At 39.2% G+C, this 26,973-nt stretch overlaps 1 protein-coding gene across 13 annotated transcripts in view; it reads right to left on the reverse strand.

Moving 5' to 3' along the window:
- ECT2L (epithelial cell transforming 2 like) overlaps positions 1-26,973 on the reverse strand; it is a 103,482-nt gene that overhangs the window by 28,304 nt on the left and 48,205 nt on the right. For 11 of the 13 annotated variants that reach the window (XM_079148029.1, XM_079148026.1, XM_079148030.1 and 8 more), the window contains 9 exons: positions 22,391-22,553; positions 17,814-18,066; positions 16,549-16,717; positions 15,384-15,525; positions 13,063-13,231; positions 10,856-10,984; positions 4,611-4,703; positions 2,743-2,925; positions 1,165-1,268 (listed from right to left, as the gene is read on the reverse strand). In XM_079148029.1, the coding sequence (XP_079004155.1) occupies positions 1,165-1,268; positions 2,743-2,925; positions 4,611-4,703; positions 10,856-10,984; positions 13,063-13,231; positions 15,384-15,525; positions 16,549-16,717; positions 17,814-18,066; positions 22,391-22,553 (1,405 nt within the window). Of the gene's footprint in view, positions 1-1,164; positions 1,269-2,742; positions 2,926-4,610; positions 4,704-10,855; positions 10,985-13,062; positions 13,232-15,383; positions 15,526-16,548; positions 16,718-17,813; positions 18,067-20,708; positions 21,356-22,390; positions 22,554-26,973 lie in introns of those variants that run through there. The other 2 variants (XM_079148028.1, XM_079148034.1) reach the window with 2 other exon arrangements.

Genomic DNA, 26,973 nt, shown 5'->3' on the forward strand with positions numbered 1-26,973 from the left:
GATCTTCAGACTCAAAGAGGCCCACACCAACCCTTTGGCCAAATGAGGACAGGGAACAGGAGGGATCCTGCTGTCTCTCAGAGAAGGAGGTAGGCCGGGAGAGAGGCAGTAAGCAGCAACAGCTTGCTGAAAAACACACCTGGAGGCTCCCCTCTCGGACCATGGGTTTGCACACCATCAAAATTATATCATAATGATTCTTTTTTAGTAATTAGTGGGAATAATGTCACTGAACCTACACCAAACACATTTAACCATTCTTTGGTGTTTGAGAAAGAGTGTAGGCTCTTTCCAGACCTCCAGGGTCACCTCTGTGAATACCCTTGCTCATTCTAGCAGCAGAGCCCACCAGGGCCTTGATTCACTGGGCTGCCGCACCTTGAGGACCGCTAAGCTAAGCCTTCACAGGAAACAAATCACAGCTAACCACAACTCCACCGAGTACCACTAAGCCTGCATATTGCATAAGTCTGGTGCTGACCCAGAAAGCCAACCAGAAACCAGGGCAGATGCACAGTAACATGGAGCAAAATGTCTGCAAAGACAATGTGAAATTCACCCACAGAGCAGCATGACCACAATGGAAGAGAACTGGAGAATCTTCTCTTGGAAACTGAAGCCCTTATACATTAGTGAGAGTCAACATCATTCCTATTTCCAGTGGCCCCAAAACAGCCAGCAGCACATTTCATTTTCCCAGAGCCTTATTGTCATCCTTGGGGGGAGAAAGAGGGAGTCTCCTGTCCACCTCTCCTTATCGTCTTCTGAAACGTGGACTGACTTTCCTGGCACAACATCCAAGATTTGGTTTTAATAATAATACTTCTTTAGGCTCCACAGAACTGCCACCAACCAAATTACTGATATGCTTATTTCTATTCTCTTGTGTTTTCTTTTCCAACCTCTCTCATCTAACCCCCCTCATCCTTCATGTTTTTATATCTGGTTTCTCACATTTTCCCCTCACACTACATGAAATATATGTTGTGTTGTGTAAAATGAGCATTTTTTAAAAGAAGTCATTTCTGACCGAAATTAAGCACAAGATAAAAAATAACTCACAGTATAACAAACTTTTTAAGTCTCTGGGTGTCCTTCCTGCTTGTCTACTTGGTGTACAAGTGTCAGGGTTTTTCTAGTTGGCTTTCTTCAATGAACACTTACAGAATTTTCTTTTGACAGCTCCATCAGTCCATCTGCCAGAGCTTGTGCAATGTCTTGGTTATTCAGAATGCTTGTCATACTCATGGTGTCAAATATAAATTGCCCTGTAAATACAAGGCCGCATGTCCTGTATTTAATTTGTATAAGACATGCAATCAAAAGGGAAAAAACTCAGTCCTCACAGTTGCTCTTTAGTGGACAAACAAAAGTAGAAAGAACAGAAGAGAACAAAGAACAGAAATTTTGTATTTCAAATCCATAGGAAACAATATGTGTGTGTGTGTGTGTGTGTGTGTGTGTGTGTGTGTGTGTACAATATATATACATATGTAGACATCTTTAAAAATTTTTTTTGTATTTTGAACAACTTACTTTTATTTGAAAACAAGTTTTTTTTTTTTTTTTTTTCATTGACTTATCACTGCCTACAAATATAATCGAAAACATACTTCTATAATCCCAGGAGCTCAGGAGGCTGAGGCAGGAGGATTGGAAGTTCAAAGCCAGCCTCAGCAACTTAACAAAGCCCTAGGCAACTTAGACAAATCCTGTCTCAAAATAAAATATAAAAAGGGCTGGGGATGTGGTTCAATGGTTAAGCACCTCTGGGTTTAACTTAAAAAATAATTGTATCTTTAAAAAGTTTAACTTTCCATTTTTCTGTCTAGTCTTTATATGTGTGAAAGAACCAGGAGAAATAATTCCTTCCTGTGTGTAATTTCAAAGCACTTAAAAACATTGGCTGGACACCTCCCAAAGTACAAGAAAATAAGAGAGAAAGCCCTATATTAATGGGAAGCATTTACGTAGAGATGTAGGACATTTATTGATAGATGAAATACCTGTGTGCACATGTGTTAGACAGTAGCTATGTAAATAGACATTTAATCAGGAGAGGGGAGGGAAGAAAGGCATAGAAAGGCATAGAGCTGTGATGACTCCAGTGACACAGTGCTTCAGTCAGATGGAAAGTGTTGGGAGAAATTTAAAGAGATGGTTATAATGGGGGGAGGGACAGGTATTTATCCAGATGATGAAAAAGACTTCATTTTAAAGAATGGACTGATTTAGTTGAAGATTCAAAGTGGACACACTAAGTTGTTCCCCAAGGACGATTGTGATATTTTGATCATAGGAATAGAGTCTGAATGGGAAAATAAGTTCAGAGATGTCCACCAGGCTCCACGAAGCACCAGGGAGCATCACCAAATTATATAATGTAGATAGAAAGAAAATAGAACTTAAACTTTAGAACAACTTATGTAATAGGTGCAGTAGTGTTAAAGGGATTAACTGGGATATCAGCGCTTAACTTTTAGAGCAAACTGTCTGGTCCGGCTCAGCAAACAGCAGATTTGGTCTAGGCCAAATTGACAGACACAGGAATTAATAAGATGGTACATTTTAAAAACAGGAACCATGAATATATTTTTTCTTAGCGGGCATTCATTATATTTGAAATAAAATATGAAAAGGGGGATAACACTTTACCAAAGGTGTTCAAGAGTTAAATTTTGCTTGTACCATTCCTAACAAACTTCATAATGGATCTGCGGCAGAAGCAGCCAGAGTCCTTACCTATCATCCTGCCACTGATGCCCTTCTGCAGCTCCTTGAAGACAGGACTGAACTCTCTCCTCACTGATTTCAAGGCATCTTCCAGGACGTCCGTGAGGCTGCACCACGCCTGCAGCTTGGCTTCGCTGAAGTAGATGCAAGGGGGAGGCCCGTCCTGCTGAGGTCCCAACCAGTCACTAAGAACTGACATTATTTTCTCCTTTTATTATTGCAGAGTTTAGCTCAGATGAAAAGATTCTACTTCTTGTTTAAAGTACAACAAAGCCTCAGTTGTATTTGTACCAGGTTTATATCCTTCCCCATTAGAAGACTAAGATGTCAAGAGTAAAATTAGAAACTCAAAAGGGACATAAACAATCATTTTAAATGCCTATTTGTCATAGATAAGGTTGACATCTTTTACTTGAAATCAAAAATTAAATAGCTGCTGCATTGTGCATTGGGAAGCAGAGCAGTCAGCTTAGAAAGAAAGTATTGTTTTATCTACTCATCTTAAAAGTGAAAATACTAGAATAGGGTGGGGGAAAGAAAAACAACAGATTGAGACAAACATAATTTCCCTATGTACATGTATGATTACACAAATGGTATGACACTACTTCATGTACAACCAGAGAAATAAATTTTACCCCATTTGTGTATAACCAATCAAAATAAATACATTATTTTTTAAAAATATGAGAATATTCCATTCATCATTTTCCATTTCCCCATCATGCCATTCAAAGCCAACCGCTGTATCTTTCTTAAATTAGGCCAAACTGCTATCTCTTTCTGTAAATATCTCCAGGTACTATAGTGGGTGCTTTAAAAAGTTTCTCTCCTTGAAAAGCAAGACTGGAAGATGCAGGGTATGATAAAATTTGCTTTTCTGTCCTTAATGGATAGATAATATTGCTTGTGTTGTTTCCCCTGCTTTTACGGATAAATTCTTAAAGAGGGGAAAGGGGGAGGGACCAGAGGAAGCAGAGGCAGAGGAGGAGCAAAAGAAGAAAAATCGTTTCATATTTCAAACCATAGTGCCCACACCCTGCTCTGCCCAGCTAGCTGATTCCTCTCTCCATGGGCTATGTGTGCTGTCACTGGGCGACATTGTTATAGGAACTAAAGTTAACAAGCGATTTCTGCTTCCAAACTATATTAGGACAATGTGGGTTTTGTTACCTCTGCACTGAGTCTTTTCACTTCCGAGTTTCCCAGTCGCACCAACTTTCCTAGTCTTGAAAGGCCTTAGCATTTGGGGATAGAGAAGCAAAGCTCTATAGAGTTTCCCCATCACCCCAAGCCCTGTTTATAGAAAGCAAGGAAGTTTTAAAGGGGAACATGACTTGAGTTACTGTAGCTAAGCAATTTGGTTCTCTTGTTGGTCTGCTAATATTACATTTTGATCCAATATTTGAAGCTTTAGAATCTAAATGGAAGTTTGCTTTCCGGTGTATTTTCTGTTTCTCGTTTCAGATAACGCTACTGAAATGGAATCTAAATGGGACTCTAATATCTCCTTGTAGCTGCAGTTCGTGTTTCCAAAGAAAACCATGCCGATTACATTTTACCAAGAGAAACTATTCTTTGTACTTGTTGTTTTTCTAGATCAGCAATTATACGTCTTGCTTAACTCTTCCTGATGATGATTTCAACCAAGTTTTTGCAAATGATTTCTTGAAGCAAAATATTTGTAATAAATCATCCCCTCTAAACAAAAGACTCAGTGATATGAAATTACATAATTGGGGAAGTGATAGCATTCCTTCAGAGAAGGGATGAAATGCCGGAGTTGATATTAACCATGATTATCAACTGCTCTTGTCTTGTAGTGGTCCTCGAGTTGTGTATGTTGTTGGACATTGTCACCAGCCTTAAGGACTTACTGTGTTGGTAAGAGCCAGTTGCAATTCCAGTGGGGGCAGTAAAGAATGTGCCAGTTAGTTGAGACAGCTGAGAGAGAACTTCTATGCCTGCCTCTGCATAGCCAAAAATACTTGTGTTAGTTTACTCACAGGTTTTACCAGGTACTGTTAAATATCACTTAGAAGCACAAAGGGTCAAGCCAAGAAAAGCCACTAGGAGTTGTCACCTTCAATTCAAATCCCGCCATTGAACGGTCCATTAAAACTTTATGTTTCACCTCTTAACACCAAAACTCAACCCTTTAATTTTTTATTAAAGAGTCGGGGAAGAGGGCATGGAGCTGGACACAATGGTTATTTTCGAATTTGAACTCCTTAGCCCAAAGACAGAGGAAAACCTACATATATTTTTAAAAATGGTCTGACTCAAAGGAGAGTTCTCATGGTAAGAGGACGGACATAATTAAAATACAATTCAAAACAGGGGCCAGAATTTAGTGTGGCATTAATTTCACCCCTTCCTCAATGACACAGCATATAGATTGAATTATTGAATTTAGTGTGTAGATTGAATTATTTGGAGTAAAACAATATAATGAGTAATGTATTTTAGTCCTTTGTGGCCCAAGAGTAAATAACTACTTCAAACTGCTTCATTTACTGCTTGGAACAAGATGGGAGAGGTGGAAAAGTTTGGCTGCCTCTGACTTACTGGTGCCTAACGTTTTCATTGACTCTGAGTTCAAGTACAGAGTCCAAACACGGACCTCCAGCAAGGAGTCCACTGACTTCAACAAATATGCAAATGAAATCACTGTTGGGAGAGCAGTCTTTACAAGGAATGGTGCTGGAAAAATTAGATATCCATGTTTTAAAAAATTGAACCTCAATCTTTACCTCATATTCTACTAAAAAATAAACGGGTCACACACCTGTCAAATTTAAATCTATAAATCAAGTCCTATGAAGCATAGGATAAAATCTTTATGACCTATGGTTAATATGATACCAAAGGCATGATTTATAAAAATAAAAATAACAAATTTGATTTCATCAAAATTAAGAACTTTTGCTCCCCCAAAAGAAACTATTCAGAAAAGGAAAATATTAATCACAGAGAGAAGAAAACAAACAACCTGTTTTTAGAATATGCAAAATATTTGAACAGAGACTTCACCAAGGTAAGTGAATGGTAAATAAGTACATGAAAAGATTCTCAGCCTTAGTCATTAGGAAACTACAAATAAAAAATACAATGAGATAGGTTAGGCACAATGGTGCATGCCTGTAATCCCAGTGACTCAGGAGGATGAATCAGGAGGATTGGAAGTTTGAGGCCAGTCTCAGCAATTTAATGAGGACCTATGCCATTTAGCAAGACCCTGTCTCAAAATTAAAAATAAAAATGGCTGGAGATGTACTCAGTGGTAAAGCTCCCCTGGATTCAATCCCCAGCACCCCTCCCCTCAAATGCAGTAAGATACCACTACACATTTACTTGCATGGCTAAAATTAAGACAGCTGACCAGATCAAGTATTGGAGTGTTGGGCAACTGGAGTTCTCATATACTTCTACTGAAAATATTAAATGGCACAACCACTTTGGAAAACAGTTTATCTGGTTTTTCCTTTTTTAAAGTTAAGCACACACTTATCATGTGACCCAGTCATTCCACTATTAGATATTCTCTTGGATATTTATCCAAGAGAAACGAAAGCATATGTTCACAGTAACTTTATTTCTAAAAGCCAGAAACTGGAAAGATCTCAAATTTCTAACAACAGATGAATGAATATGTCAATCTGTTGATAGATTATGGAGTTACCCATGTCTATGATTATGGTAGATCTATGCAAAACAACAATTCCTAGAAGTAAAAAGGAATGAGCCATTGATTGCATTAAGTGAATGAATCTAAAATAATTATTGGAACAAAAAAATACATACCGTATGATTCCATTTATACAAAATTCTAAAAGATGCAAGTTAATATTTAGTGAAAGAAAATATATCAGTAGTGGCCTCCGGTTGGGGTGGGGGGAAGCAGGAAAGAAACAGTAAAATGGTATGAGGAAATTTGGGGCAATGAGCATGTTCATCTCCTTGACTTCCATGATTTCACAGGGTATGTATTCATGTGTCAAAATCCATCCAACTGCACACTTTAAATATATGTGATTTATTATATATCCACTACACTTCTATGAAACTGTATAAAAGCCAGGCATGGTTGTGTACACTGTAATCCTACCTACTTGGAAGGCTGAGGCAAAAAGAGGGAAGCAAGTGTGAGACCAGCCTGGGCAACTTAGCAAGATCCGGGCTCAAGATAAAAATTCAAAAATAAATAAATAAAGAGCTGGGGACGTAGCTCAGTGGTAGACCACTTGCCTAGCATGCATGAGGCCCTGGGTCCAATCCTCAGTATTGAAAAAAAAAAAGGATAAAAATTTTAAGTGATGCCAAAAAATTAAAGAGATGAATCTTGGCTTTTTGATTTATGCAGTAACTGAGTGCATGATAATATTGTTACTGAGGACTCCTGGGGAAGGGACAGATTTGATGCTGGGGAGGCCATTAAGTTAGCTTTAGGTGTGTTAATGTTGACATGTCCGTTACACATGCATCTAAACATCCACCTGAAGATGTCAAGAGGCAGTTAAATACAAGAAACTACAACTCAGAGATTTTAGAGCTAGAGACGGAGATTTGAGGGTCCTCAACTGATAGACTGAATTTAAACCATAGAAATAGGTGAAACTGCCTAGGGGAAGAAAGCACATGGAAAAGGAGAGAGCCCCAGTCAAGCTCTGGGGCAAATTTAAAGGTCTTGCCAAGACAGAGAAGCCAGCAAAGAAGACCTAGAAGAGGTCACTGAGATGGAAGGAAAACAAGAAGAACATGGTATTAGGGAAATCAAGAGGGGTGTTTTGAGCAGGCAGGTCCATCTGCATGAAATGCTTCCAAGAAGTCGAAGCAAGGGGAGGAGGAAGAAGGGACCACTGGATATGTGTACATGGAAGTCACATCTAGCCTTCCAAAAAGGGGGAAATGGGTAAAGAAGAGGCAGCCAGCATAGATCAGTGGGTCCCAAAGTGGGTCTGAGACCACTGCCATCAGCAGCAACATTTCAGGGGAGCCTGTTAGAAATGAAAATCCTCCAGCCCCAAGACCTGATGGAACCAAAAATTCTAGGGTGGAGCCCTCCAATGTGAATTTTAACAGCCCTCCAGGTGACTCATATATAGAACAAAGTTTGAGAACTGCTGGTATAGGCAACCTAAAAAATGATGAGGGAAAGCCTGTCTTTTGGTTAGAGACAGGGAGATGCTACAGATGCTCTTGATTTTACAGGAATCATCTGACAGAGGGAGAATGGAGGCTCTGGGGGAGGCCCGGAGTGTGGGGTTGAAGTCTAGAGAAGGAGAGTGGTGATGGGCATGGAGTGAGTGGCTGATCTTTGGGCAGGAGACCTTCTTCCACTGAAGAGCACAGAAGAGTAAGCATGAAGACAGGGGCTGGGGTTGTGGCTCAGTGGTGGAGCACTTGCCTGGCCTGTGTGGGGCACTGGTTTCGATTCTCAACACCACATATAAATAAAGGTACATCAACAACTAAAAATATATATATTAAAAAAAGAATGAAGACAAGGGTGGGGAAGGTGTTGGGAGGAAAATTAGGGAGTTTCCAAATGATTCTGCTTTCTTAGGAAAGCAAGAGGCGAGGTCAAATGCTAGAAGAACAAGGTTATTGAAAGACTGGCTGAAGAGAAGGGATGGAACTGTCATCTCGAATTGTGGGACAATGAATCTGCTGAGGAAGTGTGGCAAGACTGTGTACCCGGGTTGCCATCACACTTGGTATTTATGTCATCACAGCAGAGTCTGGTCAGAACAGTACAACTACTTTTCCCAAACATCTTCAGCTGCTTCAGTGCCAGTGGGCGTAGCACATGCCCATGGTTTATTCTAACGAAGATTGGGATTTGCCCGGAGAAAGAGACAAGGAAGTTCCAGTTCCTTGCCAGGGAGTGATGAAATGTGGGACCATTAAATCCCAGTTTCTCAAGGAAGGAACCAAAGGGGAAGGCGTGCTGATAGAATGAAGAAGCGGGAGCGTGTGAGCTCAAGGTCCTCGGGAGAAGAATTGCTGAATGGGAATATTTGAGCACGTGGTTCAGAAGTGGACTCAGAGATCAATGCTGCCATCAAGAAGTGACACAGCCAATGGGGATGACAAGCTCAAGAGCGATGCCAGATGCCAGGTGTGGCAGGGGTGCCTGTGGTCCCAGACACTCAGGAATCCTGAGGCAGGAGGATCACTTGATCCCAGGAGTTTCAGATCAGCTTGGACAACTTAGGGAAAAAAAAGTGATGCTTAAGATGATAGTAAAGGAGATTTGGGGGCAGATATTTGGGGGCATTTAATGGTTCATCCAGGTAGATGTTGTATTTGATGAGAATTTTAGGGGTATTGTTAGGGCCCCAAATAGTTGTAAGAAATGTATTTTGGGTGGTGTCATTAAGTTTCACTTGAGATGATATTTATTTTGATAAATCTTCTCTTCATTCCCCACCTTACCATATCCTTTCTTTTTCTTTTGCTCCATTTAAAAATTTTGCTCTGTGGGCTGGCAGTGTAGCTCAGAGGTAGAGAACTTGCTCAGTATGAACAAGGCCCTGGGTTTGATCCCCAGCACCACATTCATACATTTGCTTTGATACCATTATGAAAGTAATATTGATTTGTTCCAGAAAATAGAGGCAAAAAAATATTTTAAAAAGTAAAAAAAAAAAAAAAGTGAAAGCTCAGCTATCATTCTATTTGACTCATGTCAGCGTCATGTACACATCCTTCCAGACCCTGTCCTATCCATACACCACCACCACCCCGTCCACTTCACAGGTACAAATGTCTCAAACAGGGGGATCAAACCATCCATGCCCTTTGCAACCTCGCCTTTTAAAAGTGATTTCTAAATGAGGGAATTTGTAAAACACATCAAGAAATGGATGCTGCTTGCCAATATTTTGGTACCTTTTTGGTACATTTCCTCCTAGATTTTTCTATATATATTTTCTATATGGTTTTCATTTATGTGTGTGTGTATGTGTGTGTGTGTGTGTGCATGTGTGTGTGTGTAATAGCTTTATAGAGGTAGTTATTTATAAATTTTGTACATTATTTTATGATTTTTTGTGGGGGGGGGGGTGGTTTTGGTACCAGGGATTGAATCCAGTCTAGTCATTTTTATTTTTTATTTTGAGACAGGGTCTCACCAAATTGCTTAACGCCTCATTAAGTTGTTAGGGCTGGTCTTAATCTCGCGGTCCTCCTGCCTCAGCCTCCCGAGCTGCTGGGATCACAGGCATGCACCACCATACCCAACACTTTGTTTCATTTTTAATCCCTATCCATCTTTTTTGTTTTTTCCTTCCCTTTGCATGTATTGAAAAATCCTGTGAAATTTGAGGATTAAGAAGAGCTTCCAGCTGGATATGGTGGTATACACCTGTAATCCCAGCAGCTTGGGAGGCTGAGGCAGGAGGATCATGAGTTCAAAGCCAGCCTCAGCAACTTAAAGCATTCTAAGAAATTTTAATTTCACACTCCCTCTCCCCTCCTCTGCTTGGTAAATTCCAGACAGGTGGGCTATCTCACGATCACCAACCATGCTGTAGTTTTATAAAACACTTCACTGTTTTTAAAATTATCTACTTATTATTTATTTTTATTATTTAATTATTTATGTTATTTTGATATTCACAAGTTCTTATGGTCAGGTAAGTTACTAACTCCTAATTTTTGTGTGAGGAAACAGAGGTCCACAAACTTGCCTATGGCCACACAGCTAACAAACAGCATGAGCAGATGTAAGCCAAGAACCTTGGTCACCAAGTTCACACTCATTCAAGGTTCCAAGCACTGTAGGGGGCAGTTTTCCTCAGACTATTGATTATCATTCCCCTGCTGGCCAGGTACCTTCCTACATATTATGGACACTGTTTTTTTTTGTTTTTTGTTTTTCCCAGAATAAATAGAAATAATGCTTCTGGGTCTTACCACTAGTGACTTTATTTCTGCAGAGACAGGTTATTCTGATCACTATCCCCCAACCCCTTCTTCCCTGGATGTAAGATATAAAAAGAAAGAAATAAGAGTGAAGTGTGTGAATCGTTTGATCTGAGATCACTTCCCAAATTCGCAGAGGAACATCATATAGCCCATGTGACCACTGTCTTTCTAGGGTATGTCAAAAGCTCACCTGATGCTCCAAGTGGCACAAAGAAGTCCACATGTCCCCCTTCTTCTTTGGTGGCCAAAAAGCTTCCTAATTTCTCCCAGAAGTCTCTCACATCAGGCTTCAGTAAATTTTTAATACCAATTTTATACCCTGAGAGGGAAAAATCAAAATGTCATATTAGTTTGTAAAATTATGAACAGAAACTTTTGGCAGTATGCAAACACAGATTCAAAAAGCCAACATTTGCCAGTAAGACCAAGCTCTCCATGTTCAGGTCCACTAGACTGTCACTGGACAGCAGCATGGCACAGTGTCCTTCACGCTCTGGAATAATTGGACACTGTGTGCTTCAGCTTACTGCATTGCATTTCTGCCTCCACCATGCAGCAGTGTGAGTCACCAGGCTCACGCAGAGTTCATGGTGAATGGCCAGTCAAGTCCTGGTTCCAAAGTCAAAATGCCTCCCACAGTTGTCAATCAAAACATAAGTAGATCAGAGCAGATGTAAGGCTCCCAGAGTTGGCAAACATTAACTGCCACTCTCTGTTGCTTCCACTTCCTGGGAAGTGACTCAGGGGCTCACTCTGCCATTCTGTGAACTCCCTGCCAGCTAGATCTTTGATCATCTTGTTCCTTTCTCCCTCACACCACAAGGATGGAAGATTTGATGACAGTAAATCCTACTTTAGGTAAAGGCAGGGGAGGATGGGAGTTATATAAGGGAAAATAGAAACTAGGAGTTTAATTCTAAAATTCATCATTTCTTTCCCCCCCAAAAAGGGTAATCAGTTGCCCAGCATGGTGGCTATGCTTATAAATCCTGCAACTCGAGAGGTTGAGGCAGGATTATCTCAAGTTTGAGGTCAGTCCCAGCAACTTAGTGAGACACTGTCTCAAAATAAAAAATAAAAAGGGTTAGGTATGTATCTAAGTAATGGAACACCCCTGGGTTCAATCCTAAGTAACACACACACACACACACGCACAGAATATATATATTCTGTATGTATACATATATATATATATATATATATTCTGTATCTCTCTATATAAATAGATATGGATAGATACATGCAGATAGATAGAGACACCAATGGCCAACAGCACTCATCACTCATCATCAGTGAAATGCCAGTCAAAATGCCCGTCAAAAACAATGAGAATGGGTATTATTAAAAAAAGAAAGAAAGAAAGAAAGAAAGAAAGAAAGAAAGAAAGAAAGAAAGAAAGAAAGAAAGAAAGAAAGAAAGAAAGAAAGAAAAGAACAAGTTAAGGATTAGAGAAACTGAAACACTTGTCATGTTGACAAAACAGCTATGGGAAAACTATATGGGGATTTCTCAAGAAATTAAGAATAGAACTACCGGCCAGCAGTGTTGACACATGCCTGTAATCTCAATGACTCAGGAGGACGAAGTAGAAGGATCACAAGTTCAAGTCCAGCCTCAGCAATTTAGCAAGACCGTGTCTCAAAAACTGAAAAGGGCTGGGGATGTAGCTTGTTGGTAAAGTGCCCTTGACTTTATTTCCTAATGCCAAAACAAAAATAGAACTACCAAGGGAGACCCAGCAATCACATGTTTGGATACATATCCAAAGTAATTAAAAGCAAGAACTCAAAGAGGTATTCAGAGCGGTGGCATTCACAGCAGCCAAGGTGTGGAAGTAACTCAAATGGAAGGACAAACTGATAGCAAAATGTGGCTTATACATACAATGAGATATTACTCAGCTTCAAAAGAAGGAAATCCTGCTACATGCTACACCATGGGTTGAATCCTGAGCACGTTATGCTAAGTGAAATACATCCATCACAAAAAGACAAACAAGTGAGATTCCACTTGTATGAAGAATCTGAAGTGCAGTAGAATGACTTTTGCAGGGATTACGAGGAAGGGGACAGGATTGGTCATAATTGAAGTTGTGGTTGAGTAGATACAGAGTTTGAGTTTGGCAACATGGAAAAGTTCTGGACAATGGTTTCACAGCAATGTGAGTATACTTAATACTCCTGAATTAAACATCTAAGAATGATTAAGATGGTAACTTTTTTATTGTGGTTTTTAATCACAATTTTTAATTATCAAAAAATTGCTTCACTTTCTTCATAAAGCTAAAATCAACACTTAACAAATTGAAACTCAAATAGTACTCAAAGTTACTCATGTAGACAAACACTGCGTAAGTGCAAAGTTGTTTGGTTGTTCTTCACCCATCCCCAGCCCTACCTTGAAGTAAATTGATTTCTCTGCTGTCTCCGTCACTTAAGATTCCCATACTCTGAGCCCTCCGCCCGTGCAGGGCTTTCCCTATGAGGTAGAGCAGGCTGTCCAAGGTCATGCCGACATGTTCATAGACCACAGAAATGACACCTGCCTTCACGCTCTCCACCACCATCTAGAAAACAAAACACAACTATAGGACCAGGGTCTACTATTTTAGAATGTTTATTAATAGGAGGATTATAATGGGTATATCATATACTGTGACTGCTAACGAGGATTTTGTTTTTCAGAAATTATGGAAGGAAGAAACTAAGCTTCCTCCTTAATTGATCCCCTTTAAACAATTGTATTTCTTTTCTAATTATAAGAGGAGAAAATTAAGTAATTGAGTAAACTTGCAACTCCATCACTCAGAGGTACATGTTATTAACAATTTAGGTTATTTTATTCCAGTCTTTTTACCTTTGTACACTTCAGGTATAAATATATATATATATATATATTTATATATGCATACATATATTTACATATGCTTGATATATATTTAACAATATATAAATATATAGCTTTATATATTTTTCATATATATTTGTTTTTAATATATTTAAATATATTTATATGTAAGATATATAAATAAACATACATATATAACTTTTAAAAATGATAAAATGGAGATCATACAATACTGCAATGGACTACTTAGATTTAAAGTTTTCCTCTTAATTATCAATTTTTTATTTCTTTCTTTATGTGGTGCTGAAGATTGAAACCAGTGCCTCACACATCCTAGGCAAGCACTCGACCACTGAGCCACAACCCTAGTCCTTAATTATGAATTTTTGAATTATCAATATCAGCCAATAAATATTTTCCCTTTAAATAAATGTTAAAACTGCTGTGTTTTTTTAAATTCAATAACCAGAACAACTTTTCACTGTGATAAAGTTAATTCATGGCACCAGACAGGTTGCGAAGTCTTTTCTAGAATCTCATGCTGCTTTCTTGATTCACTTCAGCTGACTAGAAAACTACCACATGGTTATGTTCCACTTTTTTACTTAAAACTCCCAACATTCGTAATCAAATAAGTAACTATGCCACAGAGGACAAAGAGGGAAATGGCCTTGACCAACTTATTTGCACACCTAGTGACATCAATGGTCCTCTGTGCCCAGATGGTGCATCTTTAAGCCTTAGGGGAACCACCTGTGGCCCGTGGAGGTCATAGCTCTGATCTTACTCTCGGTAGACCTGCCGAGACCTGACCATGATTGGAGCCACTTCCTCCACGTCCCAAAGAAGCCATTTCACATCTTCAAAGCAGCAATTTTGTTACAAATAGAAACTTTCCGGAAAACTTTCTAAGTAAGCCAATGAATGTAGCCTGCTGAATGTGATTCTCATCTCTCTGTGTGTATTAATATAGATACATCCACATATACAGATGCTCCCCAACTTATAGAGTTACATACACCCCAACTAACCCACTGTAAGTTGAAAACATCCTAAGTCAAAACTGCATTTCCTAGATCTACTATTGAGCAAGCCTGTCCAGCAACACAGCACACACGGCAACACGGTATCTGTTGTCACCCCCAATCACATGGCGGCTGTGACTCCCTGACATTGCAAGGCAGGATCATGCTATTTATGGCTAACCCCAGAAAAGATGGAGATTCAAAATTCAAAGACTGGTTTCTACTGCATGTCTCTGACTCTCATGCCACAGTGAAGTCAAAAATTCATTAAGTCAAACTATGGTAAACCAGGGACCATCTGAATACAAACATATACAAAAAAATACATGTGTCTTCTAGTGCTTCCTTCATTTTTTATACTCCTATTAAAGTTAAAATGCATAACTTTATTATATATATAAAGCAGATTTTAATTTAACAGCACCTTCATTAACTAGATCAAATGATAGGATTTCTAACATTCTTCTTTTGAGAGATGATGGTTATGTAATATTATTAAAATCTTTGAGAATTCCGGAGAAGTTTTTAAATACATCTTACTCATCATGCTGTTTTTTGGCCTAAGTGCAACAGATTCAAGTTCAATAAGAGTCTTCCAAACACCTATTAAATGTCAATTTGGACCTCTACTGCTTTTTCAAAGTAAGTTTAATCTATGGTTACTTTTATTGCTTCCCTTTTAAAAACTGTTTTGGGTCTGTAAATTTCCACTTCGATCAGGCAATTTTCCATTTAGGAGACGAATCATTTTCATACACATGGGGGCCAAAACAGGGCTACACACCCTCTAGTCTAGATGAAAAATTACCATTCAGGAAAGGGCGGGCCTCGTGAGAGGGACTATACCTCATACGCAGGAATCCGAGATGATATTAATATGAAGTGCGGCCAGGAAGCATACGCGGAGCTGTCTTCATTTTTATAAACTCCATGCCAGCTTTTCTGTTTTGATAATAAAGGGTAGGAACAACTTCCAGAACAACTGCTTCTATAAGGAAAAAGGGGGAGTCAGTGAAATTCTGAGTTCCTCCGAACCTGACTTCTGATAAGTACGCACTAGTGTCCTCTGAGCTCAGCTGCACTGCGCGAGGGTCCTGGCCTCAGGGTCTCAGACTCTCCCTGTGGCTTGGGGGACAGCAGCAGATGGGCTGCTGGCAGAGCAGAGCCACATCTGCCCTCCTGGGCCTCTCCTCCCCCATATATGGGATGTTAGGTTTTGAAACATATGTGACTTTTGTTGGGCCCTTAAAATTAATGTAATGATATACTTGGAGGGTTCAAAACAGCATTTAAAAATGAGTAGCCAAGAAATTTTAAATTTCCTTCTGAGACTTAGGGGTCTCTGAGTAATGTCTCTGTTCTCTCCACAGCCACCCCCACCCTGTCATTACCCCAGGACAAGAGCTTTAGAGGGTGCAGCCCAGTGGAAGGAAGTTAGGAATGTTGGGATCCAGTCCCTTCTTCTTCTTTTTGCTTCCTAGCTTCCATGAGGCCAAATTCCTCTGTCACTCACTTGCCATGATGTGCTGCACTATCACAGGCCCAAGGCAGCACAACCAAACAACCATGGACTGAAACCTCTGAAACCATGAGCCAAATAATAAACCTTTCCTCCACTTAAGTTTGTTTATCTCGGTTATTTGTTATAGCAACAGAAAACTGACTGAAATAGACCCCATTTAGATATTTTTACTCCATCAAAAACACTTGTGGGAAAACATTATTTTTGCTCAAAAACTTTATACAGAAAATGTACTACATCCACAATATAATCTCATTTCAGGGTTAAGAATATATCAAATGTAAGGTTTCAGTGTTACACATTTCCCTCTTCAGACAGCATTTTAAAGACTGCTATTCTTGAAAAGGTAATAATTGTTCCCACAGATATTTAATAGAATATGAACCATGTTATTATAGAAGCTCCTTGCATGTTGTCTAAATTATTCTAGAATGAATTATTGGTAACATGGGGTGATCTTGAGCCTTCAGTAGATGGAAATTTGCTTACAGTTTGGGCAAACCTTCTATCGATGCCAAAACAAGCTGTTTCTCCAAAGCGTCATGTAATCCCACTCGATCCCTCACTGTCTGGGAGAGATGTGGTTGGCATTTGGATTTTGACAATCTGGAACAACACGTTCCAGTCACCCAAGGGGGTCGAACTTTGAATAACTCCTCTGAAAAACAAACACCAGCAGGCTCGGCTGTTTACTTCAAGCTTCTCCCAGCCAAGTCTACATAGATAAAGGCATCAATAAAGCTGTACCAGGGCAGTATTCCAGACGACAACAATTATAGCCATTTGCACACAGTCTTAGGATTTCTTATGCTCACAGCACTGTGGCTGTGACTTATCAGGCATTTCAAGTCAAGAAACAAAGCTCAGAGGACAAGCAACTCTTCTTGTGGAGGGCAGGTAATCCATTTATAGGCTTCGCATCCATTTTTGCCCTTTTTCTTGGTTCCAAGTAATTTCCCATTTGTTATGATCTCCCCAGAGGGTGAGTCAGTGAAAAAAAAAAAAAAAAATGGGAGAACTCAAATCTGTCTAGTTGGATTTACTTATTTATTTATTTATTTATGTACCAGGATTGAACCCAGGGGTGCTTAACTACTGAGCAACATCTCCAGCCCTTTTTTTATAATTTATTTAGAGACAGGATCTGCCTAAGTTGCTTAGGGCCTTGCTGAGTTGCTGAGGCTGGCTTTGAACTCACTATCCTCTTGCCTCAGCCTCCTGAGCACTGGGATTATAGGCATGCACCATGCCTGGCTAATTGCTTACTTTTAAAACCCACTGTGCAGACCAGAGGACATAGGTGAAACCATGTCTTCATCCCTACTCCCTTTTTGCTCTTTCTCTCTTTCTTCTTCTTCTTTTTTTTTTTTTTTTTTTTTTTTTTTACTGTCATTCTTCCTGCTTCATTCCCATTTTTAGCATCAATCCCAATTCTTCCATCCTGAAGCTATTCCTTGGCTCTTGCCAGTGTGTATTTCTCCTCCTTGTTCTTGGTCTTAAAAACCTGAGAGGAAGAGTGATGGAGGTGCTGATACTTGACTTGGTATATTTCATCTACAGTCTTTTTGTTTTTGTTACCCATTAACTTGAAATACACAAGAAAGGAAAAAGAGCTAGCTCTGAACACACATGAGAGAAGTCCCCACAGCCTGTTCCAGAAAGACAGAGCTGTCCTCCTCTATGGGAATCAGTCTGTAAGTCCATTTGTTTATACAACACATGGGTAAGACACAATGTTTTTAAATGCTACTCACTCTTGTGTAGTGTGATTTTCTCCCAAATTATTTTCCTTAGGTACTTTTCTCTCTGTCTCTCCTGAAGCTCCTCGTCCTCTGCTTTGGGTTCATTCAGTGTCCCATAAATAGCAGCGGCCTCCCTGGGAGTTAGCCAATCTAGGTTGGACACACAAGCAATGTAATGGCGCTTCCAAGCACCATACTCATTGTCTGTTGGTGTATAGGGCAGAAACCATCCAAACTTAATGCATTTAGGCATCCATAAGCAATCCTTCAAAAAAATCATAAAAACGAATAAGAAAAAGATGAGCTGTAAAATTTTTAAAGAATAATTTTCTATCAGTAACATTTTCAGGTACCCAGACAATATTTTTTGTTACATTGAGATTTCTGGTATAATTGACTTGACATCTCAGCTTGACCCTGAGAAGTATGAAGCACACCTTACTCCACAGGAAAAATTCTTTGGTGTAAAAAAATATATATATATGACAGATGAATATGTTATTAGTCATATTTGTGACACTCATCCCGTGTTCCCATTGCATTTGGCTACTCTGACCTTAGAGTCAGACAATTCAATTTCCTGCAAAATTGCAGTAGTTTGTTTCAGACCAATTCTTCCACGAGAACACTTTTGATTGAACCATATGATATTGCAATATGCAACCATTTATGACCTAGGAAAACAGCAAATTCCATGGGATTCAATCTAATCACTCATCTAGACAAAACATTCTTTTTTAAAGTTTTTTTTTTTTTTTTTTAGTTGGAGATGGACACAATACATTTATTTTATTTATTTATCTTTATGTGGTGCTGAGGATCGAACCCAGTGCCTCACATATGCTAGGCAAGCGCTCTATCACTGAGCCACAACCCCAGCCCAAAACATTCTTTTTTAAAAACAATTATTTGAAGGCATTATAGAGCCACCAATGCAACCGAGGACTTGTACCACCAAGACCTGAGAGAGAGAGGAAAGCCAGACAGGTAAGCCTGATATTTGTCAACACTTTTTACTTAAAGGCATTTTCCAGTTCTGAAGTAAAGCTTAGTAGGCTAATAAGCTGAGCAGAAAATTATGGCTGAAAGATTTAGAAACTATAAAGAACTTTAGGGATTCTTACAGGGAAGAAAGGAGATGAAGTAAAATTCAGGGCTCAGTAAAGGGAAGAGCCTGCGTAACCACCCCAGGCCTTCAGGTGAGATTCTTTTCAGGAAGAACAATACTGAATTAAACAAGCTATCACAAGGATGGAAACCAGCTTTGAAAGAGTTTGTTCCCTGATTGGATTTACATGATCTGTTCCCAGCCTAACCATATGCCAGAGGCAAAAGAAAATTCTCTTGGAGGAAAATAACATCATCTAGAGACTCAAATTATCACATCAATGTTTTAGACTCAGTATCTGGTGCCCAAATAAAAATAACCGGAACATGCAAAAAGACAAGAATTGTTTGTTTCTTCTTTAGTTTTTAGTAACCATAGAGAGATCCTCAGGAGAGCCAAACACTGTAATTATGAAACTTTGAAAAATAACACCCTGTAATTAATATATCTAAAGATATAAAAGGCCAAATGGAAATTTTTGGCAATAGAAATAAATCGACATTCTAGAACTGAAAAATAATTGAAATTTAAAACTCAGTGATCTCAGTGAATGGGGTTTAAGAGCATATCTGAATCCAGCTAAAGAAATAATTAGCAAACTGAAAGATGGGTCAGAAAAATCTGGATTTAAACATTGAAAGCTAAAAGGATGGAAAAAGCATATAAGAAAATATGGAACTTATAAGGCATGATGAATCAGCTTAACATAAGTATTCAGAATCCCAAGAGCAACAGAGACACACTAGGGCAGAAGCAATACATGAAGAGTCAACATACAGATGAAAGACAGTGAATTTGAGATTCAAATGTACTCACCGCAAAATGCAAAGCAATATAAACATAGGTATATCAACACACATATACACCTGGGTACATCAAAACATAATTGCTGAAAATAAAAGACAGAGAAAGAAGTCTGATCATCAGCTAGAGACAAGAGAAAAAAATACCTTTAAAGGAACAACAGTAAAACCAACTTCTCAAGAAAAAAGTTGTGGAAGTCAGCAGACAATGGAACATTCTCAGAGTTCTATAAAAATTAACTGCCACCCTACAGGCATATATGATTACACGACCCGTGTGATTCTACGTCATGTACGACAAGAAGAATGAGAAGTTACGCTTCATTTATGCATGATATGTCAAAATGCGTTCTACTGCCATGTATAACTAATTTAGAACAAATTTTGTAAAAATTAACTGCCAATCTAGAATTCAAATTCCTTCAAATATAAAGGTAAAATAAATACTTTTCAGACAAACAAAAATCAAGAAAATTTTATCAGCAGCAGCAGACCTATACTAAAAGGAATATAAAAGAAAATTTTTTAAATGATCCCAAAGGGAGCTCATAGATGTTGGAAATTAGGAAAGCAACAGAAAAAATAAATATGTAGTTATATATAAATAAATATTAATTGTATAAAATAGCAATAAAGTTTTGTGAGATATTAGGACATTATACTTATTACGTAGACACAGACACACTTACGCACACACACATAAAGCTTATATGTAGAGATGGCTCTCCATGTTATGGTTTGGATCTGGAATGTCCCCCCAGAGTCTGTGTTGAAGGCTTGGTTCCCAATTCAGCAATGTTCAGAGGTGGAACTCTGGGGAAATAAGTGGCTCATGATGCCTCTAACATCAAGAATGAATTAACCCCCGAAATAGAGTCAGAATTTCACGGCACCATTGAGAAAAGGTAAACTATAGTAAGTAGGGCCTAGCTGGAGGAAGCAGGTCATTGGGGATGTGCTTTGAAAGGATGTATCTTGTCCCCAGCCCCTCCATACCCTCTGTTTCCCAGCTGCCATGAGCTGATCAGCTTTTCCGCACCTCACTCTTCTGCCATGATGCTCTGCCTCAACCTCAGGCCCAAAGCAATGGAGCTGGCCATTGGACTGGAACCTCTGGACCCTAAGCCAAAATTAACCTGTCCTCATTTAAGTTTTTCTCAGGTATTTTGTCACTGCAATGAAAAACTACTAATACAGTAGTCCAGGGTATTATATACTATACATAATGTAGAGATGATTTCAGATCATCTCTATGTTTATGTGGAACTGCTACATTACTACATCATTTTATATAAGGGATTTGGGCAGCCATGATTAGGTATCTGTGGGGAGAGGGGGACTTACTGGAACCAATCTCCTGTGAATACTCAAGGACAGTTGTATGTTTGTTACACACACACACAAATACTCGACAACAAAAGCACAAAACGGAGAAAGGGATCGATGGAATCAAAGGGTTCTAGGTTCCTTGCAATGTCTTGAAGTGGTAAGATGATACAGGATGCATCCTATAATCTTGGCAGTGACTATAAATGAACTGTCCAAAAGTTTGTAATTTGTAATCAAAAAAGTTTAAAATATTAATTTAATCCGAAGGAAGATGTGGAGAGGAAAAACACACAGAATAAATTAAAAAATAAATAGTAAGATGATGGATCTAAATTCAAATATTTCAGAATACATATATATACAAACAAACTAAATACTTCAGTTTAAAATCAGAGGTTGCAGGCTGGGGATGGCGCTCAGCAGTGGCGTGAGGCCTAGCATACGTGAGGCCCTGGGCTCAATCCCCAGCACTGCAAGAAATCAACCAAAAACTGCCAAATCTTAGAAAGAAAGAAAATGCTGCTGCCATATTCTCTTCACAACATATACCTTTAGTGTAAGGACCCAGAGAAGGCAAAAGGCAAAAGGCAAAAACAGTATACTGTGCAAACACTACCTTGAATGCCCAAGAGACTTTTGAGGAGCTATGAGCTCAGGGCTCACAACTGGCTCTGCCTGTGGCCCCTCCATCCAGCTAGTCTCAGGCCAGCTAGTCTCTCAGATAAGGGTCTTGACACGAGCCCACCCTGGACATTTTGTATAATCTAAAGAAATTAAATTATTGACTTGCATCTTAAGTATGTCTGCCATTACATTGTATTAAATCTTTTCACAGAAAAGGAAGACACAAAAAGACCAGAGTCAGAATTTATAGCAGAAGATGTTGGTTTTAAGCAGCTGCTGTGAACTGCTTTTAACTGCTATTAGAGGATCTAGATTTATATTCTTCAGCAGATATCAACCAAAGAGGAATCCACTGAAGATATGGTTGTGTGGCAATTTTCTAGAATTGAGTTATCATGGCTAAAATAATATCGAATAAAAACCAAAGGTTAAATTGCTTTTCCTTGGAGCACAATGAACTCCTATAACCATGGTAAGAAGTTTTCTCTATAATCGTATTGAATATTTCAAGATTGTTTTAAATTACATGAAGTACTGGAATCATGTATGTAGTTGCAAAACCAATTGCTGCATTTCACTTATCCTTGTTATTTTCTTTCCGGGTGACTCAATTGTGCTTCAGACACCCTCAGTTATTATCTTCGGGAAGACAGCTGCCCTGATTGCCTCATCACATATCACAGCTGCATTTGAGTCCCGTTACTAGGAAGTGACACAAAGTGAACCTGTTCAGTTAAAAACTTCCAAGGCCAGCTGACTTGAGCCGCTGCACACAAGTCTTTTGGGTTCAGAAAGGAGAAGATATACAGAGAAATGGAGCGTGGTAACACTGTAGAGAAGTCCACTCTGGCCACTTGCATCCTTTCTGAAAACCAGTCTTGGACAAACCTAAAAAGAAAGATACAGAAATTTAGTTCAGACTCTCACATCTAAAATTGACCAAAAATATAGTACAAATACTGGTCATTATTCTTTCTCCCATGTTCTCCCTATAAAAATTAAGGTTTTTTTGTTTTTGTTTTTGTTTTTTTTTTTGTACTGGGGATGGAACTAAAGGGCACTTGACCACTGAACCACATCCCCAGCCCTGTTTTGTTTTTTTATTTAGAGACAGAGTCTCACTGGGTTGCTTAGCACCTTGCCATTGCTGCAGCTGGCTTTGAACTCATGATCCTCCTGTCTCAGCCTCCTGAGCTGCTGGGATTACAGATGTATGCCACCGCACTGGGCAAAAATTAAGTTTTTGTCAGAGGATAGCTGTGTAGTTCAGTGGAAGAGCGCTTGCCTAGCATGTATAAAGAGCCCTGGGCTTGGTCCCCGGCACCACAATAAATAAATAAATAATAGCATAAGATTAGATTTTCCAGAATACTGTGTCCACTTTCAGTTATCGATTTTAAAGAGAAAGAAGGATGACAAAAATATCTAAAGTTCTCAGGAACAAAAAAGTCTGAAATAAACATACTTGTTTAAACCATAAACCTGATTTTCCCTCTTTTACTTTACCATGATCCAGGAAGTACTATTAGCTCTATGTCCAAAGTAAAGCTCCCAATCCAACTGCTTCTCTCCCTCATTACTGCTAAAACTATGGTCCAAGGCACCTGTACCTCTCTCCTCACTATGGCAACAGCCTCTGGATTATTTTCCCTATGTCCACTCTAGTCTTCCTGGAGCCCATTCTCCACATAGCAGTTCAAGAGCTTCTTTAAAAATGCATATTGGTACGTAGTGTGAAATGAGAGGGTGAGGGTATGAAAGATGGTGGAATTAGACAGACATCATTACATCATTACATGTATGATTACATGAATGGTATGAATCTACATCATGCACAACCAGAGAAACGAAATGATGTACCCCATTTGTGTACAATGAATCAAAATGCCGTCTGTAAAAATTTAAATAAATAAATAATAAGATTTTTAAAGAATGTATATTGGGTAATGTCACTTATGCAAGGAAAACCCTACAATGACTTCTCAACACAATTAGAATCAAAACCTGTGGCTGCATCACACCTGCAACCAACATCAGGAGCAAAGCAAGAATGTCCACTCTGTGTGCTTCAGGGTGGCTCTGCTGACGGACCCAACCAGCTCAATAAGACAAGAGGAAACAAAAGTAAAACTGTCTCAATCTATGTGCCATATACATAGAATCTACAGAACAACTACGAGAGACAAATAAGGAATTGGCAAAAGGACTAAGATGCTGATAATTTTTTATTTTTAACATCTACAGGATCTGTAGTAAATCTCCTTTCTCATTCCTGGAATTGATAATTTGTGTTCTCTTTTCAAAGTTACTTTTGATAAAAGTTTATAAATTGTATTACTTTAAAAAAAAACTAGCTTTTGTTTTTATTAATTTTCCCTGTTTGTCCATTGTCTTATTGATGTTCGCTCTTTCTCATTTCTTTCCTTCTATTTATTTTGAGCATAATTTTCTATTTTTTTCTACTTCAGTAGGAAATTTAGATCAGTAATTTTAAGCCCTTTCATTCTTTTTTGATATAGTCATCTAAAATGATAAGTTTCCCTCTAAGCTGAGCTTTATCTGCACCAAACACCTTTGGATATGTTGAATTTTCATCATCATTCAGTTTGAAATATTTTCTAATTTCCCTTGTGATTTCTTCCTTGACCATAGGTTATTTAGAAATGGTGCAAATGCTACAATACCATCATCATGCTTAGAACATTCAACAATAATTCTTTCATGTGACATCTTTTCATAATGAAATATATCAAGTCTGCATCTTGCATTGCATTGTCTGCCACCTAAGCACAAATGGGTTGTAAATGAGTGGAAAATCCAAAACCCCATCAGTGACCATCTTGAGGACTGTATATGTCCTAGACAAAGGAGGCATTCCACAGCCCACAAAAGAAGCACAGCTGCACAGTCCTGCTGCCACCAACTACAGAAAGAAAAGAAAATAGATTCTTAATTCCTGATTGTCCATATTGGTAACCAGTCTTCTACAGTCCCAAGCCACTAGATAAGTTGTCATGTTTGAATAACAATTGCTAGGGCAAAAGTTTTGGAAGCAACTCAGAAAGCAGTAATTCCGGGGTTTTTTCTAGACCTCTTATCTCCTCCAAACTCAATGGAATTACAGACATCTTTAATGGGTTTCAAAGCTACTTGGAGCAGGGCATGGTGGTGCACGCCTGTAATTCCAGCAGTTTGAGAGGCTAAGGCAGGAAGATCTCAAGTTCAAAGCCAGCCTCAGCAAAAGTGAGTTGCTAAGCAACTCAGTGTGACACTGTTTCTGAATAAAATACAACATAGGGCTGGGGATGTGGCTCAGTGGTTGAGTGTCCCTGAGTTCGATCCCCAGTACCCTCTCCCACCCCAAAAATCTACCTGGAAACTTGCAAAGAACCCACCAGAATGCTATACCTCAGGCCTTTGGGACTATAAAATTTTCTCCTACTGCTAAGTGGCTATGCTGACCAGTGTTACTGAACTCTAAAAGAACCCAGATTAACTCATTGGAAGAGAAGTCATGACTGAACAAGCCTCAGCTCTGGCTTAAATTCCCATAGTGTGGCTTAAGCCTGAGCAAGTCTCATGTGAGATGAAAATGGCATCTCTAATTAAAAACAAATAAGACATTAGTTACTGTTGTAAACAGGTGCTAAACACCAAGCAGATAGTCTCAACCATTACTTTACCCAAACAACTGCCTTAGATACTCACCTACAAGTCTCAAACCCTGAAAACAGTAAAGTTCACTAATGAAATAGTCCTCCATCCAAAGGGGTGACTCAATTCAGCATAATGGTGAAACTTTGCTGATCACCCACAGTACTCAGTGCTCATTGGTCTGACTGTGATGGGTTAAAAGATCTGGCTCCATGAGAATGTTATAGGCCAGACTATAAGGGAAATGACTAAACAGACTCCATTTTGCTCTGAGACTCCATGTTAGGTAGGAAATAAGCTTCTCCCATGGGAAAACCCCGCCTCTGTGCCCATCAGCAGTTATTTAGTGTGACATATTTAACAATACAGAATGATAATTCCTATGTAAAGAAAAATTGCTCTCTTTTGATTCCTATTGCTCCTAAACAATGTACCATGTGAACAGTGATTGTGTGGATGTTAGTAACCATTCTTTAGTTTGTACCTAGGTAAGGGTCATTTTGACCCACTGCCCACTCTGTCAATGATCTAATGTTGTTAATGTGTAATTTGGAATCATAGCAACAGACACTTAAGATTAATGTAATTTTTGGTATAAGAACCCCTACAACCCTGTGGTCGGGGTTGTTCTCCCAATAGCCACTTTTTGGGGCATTGTGTGAGACAGTCAGCCGGCCGGCTTAATAAAGACTCTCAAATTTGGATTTCTCAGTGATGATCGGTCTGTTCTTAAGTTGTGCCCCATAACACTGACCATTAGTGGTAACCTGAAGTAGTACCTTGTCCTGAGACCAAGATCCACCTGAACAGACCAGTTGGTGAAATTCTACATACTCATACAAAGAGCCATATCTTAAAGAAAATGTCTCACTTTAAAAATAGTTGAAGAGGAGAGATCCAAGATGGTGGAACAGATGAGGTCGCACTCCTGGCTGCTCCATGGTGTGAGACCAAGACAGCAGACAGCTTCTCCACAAGGTGTGTGAACAAAAACAGTGGGGGTCGGGGAGACATTACTGGAACCTAAAACTGGATATTCAAAGTAGCTGGGGACACAGGAGGTTGTATATAATAAAATACGGAAAAAATCCCCAGCAACACAGCCTCTGCCACAACTTGGCCAGAAGCTCCAGTCAGAGAGGTAGCATAGTAGAGGAATAAGGGAATTAAAGGAGTCTGCATTTTGGGGAGGCTTTAGAGACAAAGGATATTGCCCAATAAACCTGAAGGACGCACTGCAAGATATCTTGTAAGGGGAAAGAAGCCACTGTCTCTCCAGGAGGCCTGTGAAGGACTAAGGAAGGAACCATTTTGCAGCTGCAGGGGCAGGCAGCTAAGGAAGCCAATTCCTAGCAAACCGGAGCTTGGGCTGAAATATAGGCCGATTAAATACACGTTGCACCACATATAGTGTGCTTAAGTGACCAGGAAAAAATCAAATGTGGAGATAGATTTACACAGGGGACAACTGGGCCTGGAGACCCACCCCACTCTACCCTTCCCCCTCCAATCCAACTTCTTGCAGTACCAGCTGGGAGAGACACATCTGGCCAGGAATCCAGAAGGGCGGGATGGAAGAGAATGTTTGGAGACTGAACCTAAGACCAGGAAATGTGTGGTCTGCAGGTGACACAGGGGACTAAGAATTGGTTCC

The sequence above is a fragment of the Sciurus vulgaris genome, assembly GCF_902686455.1.
Source record: "Sciurus vulgaris genome assembly, chromosome: 7".
NCBI lineage: Eukaryota > Metazoa > Chordata > Mammalia > Rodentia > Sciuridae > Sciurus > Sciurus vulgaris.